This window comes from Marmota marmota, unplaced genomic scaffold, assembly GCF_001458135.2.
Source record: "Marmota marmota marmota unplaced genomic scaffold, marMar, whole genome shotgun sequence".
Classification (NCBI taxonomy): domain Eukaryota; kingdom Metazoa; phylum Chordata; class Mammalia; order Rodentia; family Sciuridae; genus Marmota; species Marmota marmota.
Window position 1 is genome coordinate 10,895,752 of NW_026000261.1, and position 9,913 is coordinate 10,905,664.

The 9,913-nt window shown below is 38.5% G+C and overlaps 2 protein-coding genes across 5 annotated transcripts in view; both read right to left on the minus strand.

The window, feature by feature from the left end:
• The window catches only part of LOC107152501 (transcription elongation factor A protein-like 3), a 29,817-nt gene extending 25,153 nt beyond the window's left edge, over positions 1–4,664 (minus strand). The window contains exon 1 of one of the 2 annotated variants that reach the window (XM_048796843.1): positions 4,587–4,664. The gene's annotated coding sequence lies outside the window, so the exon portion shown is untranslated. The remainder of the gene's footprint in view (positions 1–4,586) is intronic. The other variant, XM_015497995.2, reaches the window with a different exon arrangement.
• On the minus strand, positions 2,966–5,291 carry LOC107152423 (transcription elongation factor A protein-like 4). 3 transcript variants are annotated; one of them, XM_048796842.1, is made up of 3 exons: positions 5,221–5,291; positions 4,587–4,658; positions 2,966–4,210 (listed from the first exon to the last, which is right to left on the minus strand). In XM_048796842.1, exon 3 carries the CDS (start codon positions 4,186–4,188, stop codon positions 3,610–3,612), a length of 579 nt encoding a protein of 192 aa, XP_048652799.1. In that variant the 5' UTR covers positions 4,189–4,210; positions 4,587–4,658; positions 5,221–5,291; the 3' UTR covers positions 2,966–3,609. The 3 variants fall into 3 exon arrangements, with proteins under 3 accessions (XP_048652799.1, XP_015353436.1, XP_048652798.1); XM_015497950.2 differs by having other exon boundaries at positions 2,966–4,215; positions 5,221–5,285; XM_048796841.1 differs by lacking the exon at positions 5,221–5,291 and adding an exon at positions 4,836–4,975 and having other exon boundaries at positions 2,966–4,215.
• Positions 5,292–9,913: the final 4,622 nt, after the last annotated feature.

Here is a 9,913-nt window from a genome sequence, read left to right on the forward strand (position 1 = left end):
AAAAAACTATGTCTAACATCAAAATTAATGGTGAGAAAGTGATGCTCTTCAACTTAAAATTAGGTATAAGGGAGGCATTGGTGTCCTTTTTCATTGCTCCAATTAAACATAATACTGTAATTCCTAGCTAGTGTAATAAGAAAATTGGAAATAAAACATATATAAATAGATCAGAAGGAAATAGAACTGTTTCTATGAGGATGATGGGAAATGCCAAAGAACTGACAAACCCCTGGCTTCAAGTTTCCAGGATAAAGGTTAATACACAAGTCAATTGCTTTCCTATATACTAGCCAAAAAAAAAAAAAAACAAAACAAAACAGTTGGAATTTGAAATTTTAAAATACCGTTTATGAGTGTGGGGCTCACATCTGTAATCACAGCTGCTTAGGAAGCTGAGGTGGGAAGATCCCAAATTTGAGGTCAGACTGGGCAACTTGGAAAAATCCTGCCTCAAAATATTAAAAAATAAAAGGGCTGGGATGTATATTTCAGTAGAGATTTCCTAGGATGTCTGAGGCCCTGGGTTCAATACCCAATACTGCAATGAACAAATAAAGATCATTTATAATAGGAACCCCCAAATGTAGAATATGACAAAAGAATCTAAACATTTTACAAATGTATGCAACAATCTCACTGAAAGGAATTGGGGAATAATGTACTGACATGTAAATTTGGAAATGAGTAGCATCTGTAAGACTAAAGGCAAAAGAAACAATACATAACATTTTATTCTGGGTGGTAAAGTTGTTTCCACAAGGGAAACAATTTGGAAACTGTTATGCATGAATACTGAAATTGAATAATTAAAAAAAACATGATGGAGAGTAGGAGACAGGTTTCTTTAACTGGAAGGTTAAAGATAAAGGAGCTTAGTATGATCCATGTAGTAATGGATTGCTGTAGAAATACCATTATAAACTTATATTTAGATTTATATAAACACAGATGGTTATATAGAGAAATATTTAAAATTTTCTGTGTAAACATAAAGGTATACACACACACACACACACACACACATATGGGTTACTATATACATATATATTTGCTTGTTCTATTAACAGAAACAGCCTAGAAGCAATGATATCCCTACAGCAATGGTTATGCCAAACACTCATACCTTGCTTTTATTTTTCTTCTGTAATGGGGATTGAACCCAGGGGTACTTTATCACTGAATTACATCCCCAGTTCTTGCTATTCTTTATCTTGAGATGGGGGAGTCTCCTTAAGTTGTCCAGGCTGGCCTTGAACTTGTGATTCTCCTGCCTCAGCCTTCTGAGTAGCTGGGATTACAAGCATGCATCATTGTGCCTAGTTTAGATCTTGCTTTTAAAATTCCATTTTCCAACAAAAGTTACCAGGGCTTCTTGAAGAAATGGCTGATTCCAGGAACAGGGCAGAAAATATGCAAGATAAGGCTGGAACATCTTTTAGTGCCAGAAAGTACTAAAAACAAAAACCCCACACAATACAATGATGGAATATGCCAAATGAATACAGGAGCCAACTGATAAAGCTCCCAATTGTCAAAGCAGGAACTATTTGAGCAACAAAATGTGAAATAGTACTGCATTATAATTCAAATGATACAATAAATATTTATGCATCTATATTGATATAAATAAACTGAATAGATAAATAAAGGAGTGTAAAATATCCTATGTGTTAGAATTAGACATGATTTTTGTAGCTACTATTATCAAGGAGGTGGAGCATAGTGTGTGCTGCCAATAGTGACTATTCCAAAGAGTAGTTTGGAAAGGGAGAAATGATATAGCAACTTTTCCAAGGAGAAAACTGACAAGTACTACCTCAGCCAGGTGAACAAGTTTAACATCAACAGTGGTAAATAATATTGAATAGTTTGTACTCTTTATATGATGGAATGAGAATGACATTTTTACCTTTGTGATTTTTTCCCCCAAACATGTAACACCTGTATAACCACAAGAAGAAAATAAAGCAAATCCAACCTGTGGGACATTGAATACATGATCATTGTTCTCAAAAGTGTGAAGGTCATCAAAAACAAGTAGTCTAAGAAATTCTCACAGCCAAGAGGAGCCTATGGGAGAGATGATGACTAAATATAATGTGGTAACCTGGATGGGATTCTAGGATAGAAAAAGGAAATCAGGGGAAATCTGAATGAAGAATACACTTCAGTTAATAATAATTTGTCAATATTGGTTCGTTATGACAAATGCAAAACACTAATGTAGGATGTTAAGAGTAGGGATACTGGGTATGGAATATATAGAAGCTCTACATTACCACTGCAATAATTCTCTAAATCTGTAACTGTCCTAAAATAAAGGTTATTTGAAAAACACTGTAAGCAAATAAAAGGCTAACAAAAATCCAGGGGGCAAAAAATTACATAGGCAGAACAATCTGTTGAAATGGTAAGGTAGGGCTTAACAGGAATTTCCTGGGAGACAATTCCTAAGGGAAAAATAATGTCAGCAGATAGGAGATTACCAGATGAGAATAGCACAGCATCTGCTCTCTCAGATTTGTTTTCCTGGCTCAATCTCCAGTATCTAAATCCTGAGGAGACAACTAAATCAACAAAAAGTATGGAAAGGAGTGTTTTATATGAACTTTATAAAGCATCAAGACCCAAGTGACAATTGGGTACCCATCTGGGTTAAGGTGACTCTGTTGCAGGTAAAGAAGAATTCTCCACCCTGTGGTTGGGACACCGTGTTGCTTTAGTTAATCATTTCCAGCCCACCACCAGCAGAAGGGACTTTAAGGAGGTTTAAGTTTCCATGAGAAAAGGTACAAACCCAGGAGACATGACACTACCCAGGGGACACTGGTACTCACCTTTCAGTTGTCTGGATTTATTCTGGACATGGATGAGACCTGTGAGACCTCCCTCAGTTCTCCACCAAGTATCTGTTAGTATTGGTTCTGTTAGTGCAGCAGAAAAGGTAGGAGCCAGCCCAACATACTCAATACCTCATTTAATTTTGTACACAAGCCTGGAAGACAAGTTTTATTCCCATTTCATAGATGACAATACAGTCCTTTACAACAATAGACATGTAGTAACCATTAGATTGCTCCAGAATGGAGTCCCAGAGGTAACACAATTTTTATCTATTATTTTACATCCTGATAACAGAATTTTAATGTCGCCACTGCCTTTATAAGTTTACTGGACAGTTTTTTGATTAGTTATGTATTATTTCCCTGATTTTATCTTTTATTAATTTTATGACAACATTAATCTCTTTTAGGAGACAGTGGACAGATGAACAAACAAAAAAGAACAGAAAATCGCCACAAATAACCAGTTAATTGTTCAGTGAATACAACTTTAAAGTTGTTTTCTCTACATAGTTTACTATGTAAATATCTTTGTAGATTTACATAAGTGGGTTGATGCCATATATATAGGGTTCTGCAAGTTTTTTTTTTTAGATTTACAAAGGAACTATAAACATTTTTCCATGCAGTGAATGAAAGTCTGCTACTGACACATAGAATGCTGCAGGTGGGTCAAAGCGCTGCTGGTAACAGGAGGGATGCCTAAAGGAAAGTATTAGTAAAAGATTAAAGCACAGGACCTGGCAAATGTTCGCTAGGGATACTACACATAAGGAATGTCTTCAAGGTCCCTTCGTGGGGCCCTGCAGCCACCCCTGAATTCCCTTGGGCCCCTTGGGTAGAAGGGGTCCTCTAAATTTCTTTGCATCCACAAAAGCCTCCCTAATTTCTGTCTGCTTTTTCTCATGTCATCCTCCACCTTAGCCATACTGTCAAATTCTCTTATCATATCCTCATTGCTGAAATTCATATCATGTATGGACTCTTTATACTCTTTAAGGTAATGAGCCAGCCCCTTGTTGGTTTTTCTTTTGGCTTTCCTGGGTATGTCATCCTCAGCGGGGCGCTTTCCTGCGGCCCTTGTTTCACTCTCTGGCTTTCTCTCCTCTTGTGGTTTTCTCTTGCTTTCTGGCTTTCCTTCCTCTTTTGCTGTTCTCTCACTCTCTGGCTTTTCCTTGTCATTCAGCATTTCCTCATCTGCAGTCTTTTCCTCGTTTTCTAATATTTCCTTGTCTTTCAGAGTACAGGCTTCTTCTGGCTTTTCCTCATCCTGTGGCTCTTCATTTTCCCTCTTTCCTTTGTTGGAAGGTGTTCCTTCATTTTCACTGTAAAGTTCTTCCATGACACGATTTCCTCTCCCTCTCCTGTCCTGGGAGTGGAGGTAGAGAGAAGAGAAGACAAAGAGGATACTTGGGAGAGTGAAGGATGGGGATGGGGGTGGGACGACGATGCAGGTCCATAGGGCATTACATCTTGTCCTTTTGAGGGTTCCCCTAAACTAGCCCCGCCCTCCAAGTGTGCCCCTTACCCTAGATTCCTCCCCCACAGCGAGCCAACCACTCCCTGGCAAGCCCTGGCACCTTCTCCACGCTGCTTCAGCGTGTCAAGGTGCGTGTTTTCCATGTTGTGGGGGTGGGCGGTGAGGCCCCACACTCTGCCTGAGGCCATGTCCTCTGCACTCTCACCCCTTCTGGGTCCAAGTCCGTGCTGCCCGCTCCCCCCCACACCCCCCGCAATCACCTGCAAGGATCCTGGGCGGGTTGCTCCTCTCTTCAGGCCACGCAGAGCGCTGGGAACAACAGACGCACAGACCTGCAGAGGAGACGCGGAGGCGGAGAAGGCGGTCTCTGTGAATTGACAGGGACTCGGGTCCCTATCCTGAGTCTAGGCCCTCCTCACCCAACCTTCCCCTCTACTACCCCCTCCCGCACCCCAGCCGCCATTTCTTTTCAAGCCTCTGGCGCCAGACTACGATGTTTTCCAAATTACGTTTGGGTCTGCGTGTCCTTCTGCCTTGGACACAACTTGCATTCCCACCTTCGCGATCAATATTCTCCTCTACGTACGGAATGGTAGAGGGTGGTTATTTCCACTATCTCACTGCTGGGGCGCTTCACCGGCCCACCATCTCAGACTCCAAAATGGACGGAGGGCAGAGGAGGTGCCTAGAAATCGGCAAGAATACTTGGGGTATTCCTCTTCTCTACCCTCTCTGCCCACAGGCTGCTTGCTCCCCCTCAGCCAACGTTTTCCCACTGCCATCTCTATCTACACTCGGGCCAATTTCCCGTCACCCAAACCCCACCTCCAACCTTCCCCTCGTCGGTACCCACCCTGGGGTCCCGTTAGCAAGGTGCAACGCCCTCACGCTGACCTGAAAGAAGCTGAAGCAACAATTAGAAGACCGGACCGGAGCGGATGGCTCCCGGGCAACACCGAAGGGAAGAAGGGCGGGCACCACAACTGGCAGGTCACGTGAACTTCCCAGCTCCAGAGTTGGAGCTCGACACACCCCGCCTACTAACTGACGTCTGCTTGCCACCCACTTTTCTTGAGCAGGTATCCCCTCACCTCTCTGAACCCCTTTGTCATTTTCCTCTTGTTGAGAAGTTGATCAAAAAAGAATTTTAATGAAAACCACAAGGGTTTATTTTGTGTGTGTGGTGGGGGGGAGATTGGGCGGTCTGAGGGAGGAGACTCGACAATGTTGCTTTTAAATACCGTTGCAAGAATGTAAACCCAGCCAATTGAATGGAATGAATGCTCAAATATTGTATGGAGGGTTGACTACAGCATTTTAGNTATATATATATATATAAAAAGTTTATGGTCTTTTTATTCCAAAACACTATTTTTGCCAGGCTTCTGTTTTCAATATATTACTTGCATCCATTAAAGCTGTTTCTCTTAATGTTTTTCATAAAACAGAAAATTAAAGCATGACTGCTCGCTTAGTCTCTTTGTTCCTCATTTTCCCACCAGGTTAATAATCAGATGTATCAATTGGCCCTTTTGGTCTTTTAGCATAAAACCTCATGTTTTTCTCTACTTAAAAGATTCATCTGTCTTAATTGCCCCTGCACTTTCAGCCAAATTATGGTGCATTTTTAATTTCTTTTGCTAATGGCCAAAAATGGCCAAAACACTATGATTATCCTAATGGATTTGATATATTAAAATACCTTTTCACGTAATATAATCTGTATAAGACCAATATGTTAGAATAACTTTGGTAAAATGTTTGTGTGAGCATACTGACACATTGGCACTTTGAAGCACCAACAATTACTATGATATAAATTAAATGACTTAATGGATTATTGTTTCCTCCAAGCATGTGGCAGCTCTTTATCTAGACACATACAAGGCTCTGAAAAAAGCCTTTGGTTTCACAAAATTTTATTATAAATGTGTGAGTCAGTCATGTGATACTCCCTTAGGGGATTTACTTGCAAATGATTTTGTGATAGGTTTTCTTTAGTTCTTCTTTGCAATAAAATCCTTTTTCAAGGCCTTTTATTAAAAAAAAAACTAATATACCAGTTAATGATAAATAATAGTCCTGATGATTGGGCTCATTATCACTTAGTCCTGATTCTGTTGATGGTAATGCTACAATTTCACCATGAAACAAACATTATCCATTTCATCATATTAACAAAGGAATTTAAAGTGTGTACTGAGAGTAACTGAAGACTTTCGGTTGTCCTTTAACATTCATCAGATGAATTCTATTTGTATTTTACTAATACATATTTGTATTCTTTAATGGATCTTGATTTGTCCTTTTTGGTTACTCTTTTATTGTGACTCCAGACATAATTGTTAATATTTTAAATAGGACTTTAATATTTTTATTTATGAATGTGAGTGCTCAGGATTCTTCTTGCATGCTTTCTTCACATTTTATTTTCTTCAAATAAAAGTGAGATTTTCCCCTCATAATCTGACATCATCTAATTAACAGGAAAAAAAAAAACACCTCTTCTTTAATGATATGACATGTAGTACTTTTCGAAGCCTGGCCATTTGAGATAGTGACTCAATGATTACCTCAATTTTTCCCATTTTTTTTGTCTTTAAGTCCCTTTTTAGGGGAGAAGGTGAGTTTAATTTCTTTGGTTAATTTTCCCCACAAATTCATATATTTTAATCAATATTTTCAGACACACTATCATAGACATTTGAAAGAGATCATTGTTACATTGAATATTTCCCATATTGTCCCCTTTTTCTCCCTAAGGAGACTACTTAGATGTGTCATTTAATATTTGTTTTTAGCCAAGAGCTCTTATACTCTAACATTTGTTCACAAATTATATGGTTTAGGGTTTTTTATTCCCTAGGACCTAAGATTGTTGTGAAGGAAACAATTTTAAACTCGTTTAATGTTTAAGGATATTTTACATTTTAATAAATCTATTTTGTTCGTGTTCTGTGTTCGGAGACTGATTTCACCATTTTTCCCTTTTTCTGATGACTGAGGTTTTTCATCAGAATTGGAAGCAGTGGCCGGTCAGCCAAGCCTCTTGTTTTCCAGGAGTTCCTCCTCCATATCAGAGAGTTCCTGCTTAAGCCAGAGTGGCTTAACCCTGGATGACATTAGAGTCTGTGTTGTTCGACAAATACCCAAATGTTGCCAGTGTCATTTCTCTGGGCATCATGGACAATGGTTAAGAAGGTCAGATTCTCTCAAGGAGTTGAAGCTAAAATTTCTGCAATTTAAGTACTGTAGATGGCATCTTCAAAGTGCTCACGATGGAGCCTACAGGAAGCTTTCAGTAAGCTTGAATACTCCATGCCTTCTAATTGGATAATGGCTTCATTGCATTTCATGCAATCAGGCATTATATGCAAGACTTCGATTGACTACAGGGCCTATAAATGAGCAACACCCTTTCACCAATCAGCATCCCCTTTAATTCCAAGCTACTGAAAAATATGTCCATCATGGCTGACCATTCTTCTAAATCTGTCTTTATCAAGAAGTGCTTTAAGGGCTGGGGCTGTGGTTCAGCAGTAGAGCTCTTGCCTAGCACGTGCAAGGCCCTAGGTTTGATCCTCAGCACCACATAAAAATAAATAAATAAAATAAAGGTATTGTGTCCAACTGCAACCAAAAAAATAAATATTTAAAGAAAAAGAAATGCTTTAAGAGCTGGGCACAGTGGCACATGCCTGTAATCCCAGTGGCTCAGGAGACTGAGGTAAGAGGATCAACAGTTCAAAGCCACATTCAGCAACCTAGAAATGCCCTAAGCAACATAGTGAGACATTGTCTCAAAACTAAAAAAAAAAAAAAAATTTAAAAAATGGCTGGGGATGTTGCTCTGTGGTTAAGCACCCCTGGATTAAATATCCAGTATCAAAAAGGGGGAGATTAAGAAAGACATTAGACAATTAGACATTAAAAAAAAAAAAAAAAACGGAAGGGAAGGATGTGAAAAGATGCTGCCAAGACAAATTACTCCATCTATGTCTAAAAGTTTCTGATGCAGGTTCACCCTCATTTTGCATTTCATTAGATGTCATGTATATCATGAACTATTTTCTTATTGACATCTTCAGTGCATTGCCAACAAGGGTAGCCACCTGCCCCACCAGACCAAGTGCTCAACCATCATCTCCAGAGATACGGACAACCTGTATCTCTGGAGATCCTGCTGCCCAGGGAGAGCATGCTATGTCCAAACCAATGACTCTTTTCCGAGCCACATAGGTTTTTCTGAAAAAAAATTTATTCCAGTAAAATTGAACGCAATTTAGTTATTGAATTGTGGTCTCCTGATAATTTTAAAATATTTGTATAACAAACTAAATAATATCAAATTTAGTAGAGCTATAAACCCATTTGCTTAAAAATTAGGTCTTGCTTGATAATGTTACATTATACTACTTTACTAAAGAGTAATTTCTTTTGGTTATTTTTCTAGGTGAACTTTCATGGGATCTGTAAGACAATGTCAAATTTACCTTTTCTACTCTAATTAATTCACAGCTGTATGGTGAAATTTGCCAGACACATATTATGTATGGTATGGCAACACATTAAGTATATGAACTGATATAAGAATCCAACAAACTTCTATTAGGATAGATATGAAAGATATTTTCAATTTAAAAAAAATATCATGACTGTTTTTGAAAATACATTTTTCATGTGAATGTGCAATATAGTTTTATATGATGAAATGAATATTGTGTTGTAGGCTTTAAATGAATTAAAATAATAAATATATCAAAATTTCTCAGTTTTGATATCTAGTATAGTAAACATTGACAGATATGACCACATGAAAATTTAAACCTCCATTGTTTTTAAACCGAAAATAATTAGCCCCTTTCTCAGAGTTGTTTTTCCCGAGCAGAAGGGAGGGGCATCCCTTTCTCCTGTTAACAAACAATATTTATTTGCATTTTTATAGACAAGGGTTATTTCCAATGCTCTAATTTACCTCTTACAGAGTTATAAGATAGTTCTCATAGAATCAGAATCCTGCATCTAGGAGGGTGTTCTATAAATAACACATAATTTTCCATTGAAAAACACTTTTAATTGATAGTCTCCTTTTTTTAAGTACTGCGGATTGAACCCATGAGTGCTGTACCACTGAGCTATATCCCCAACTCTTTTTATTTTTTATTTTGAGATGTAGTCTTACTAAGTTTCTGAGAGTCTCACTAAGTTGCTGAAGCTGGGATCCTCCTGTCTCACCCTACCTTGTCACTGGGATTACAGGCATGCACCACAGTGCCTGGCTTAGTCTCTCCATTTAAAAAAAAATTTAGTTGTAGATAGACACATACCTTTATTTTATTTGTTTATTTTTATGTGGTGCCAGGGATTGAACCCAGTGCCTCATGCATGCTTGGCAAGTGCTCTACCACTGAGCCATAACCCCAGCCCCAGTCTCTCCATTTAAAAAAAGTTTTTAAAAGTATTTTTTTTTAGTTGTAGATGGACACAATATCTTTATTTTATTTATTTTTATGTAGTATTGAGAATCAAACCCAGTGCCTCCTCCATGCGAGATGAGCACCCTATCACTGAGCCACAACCTCAGTCC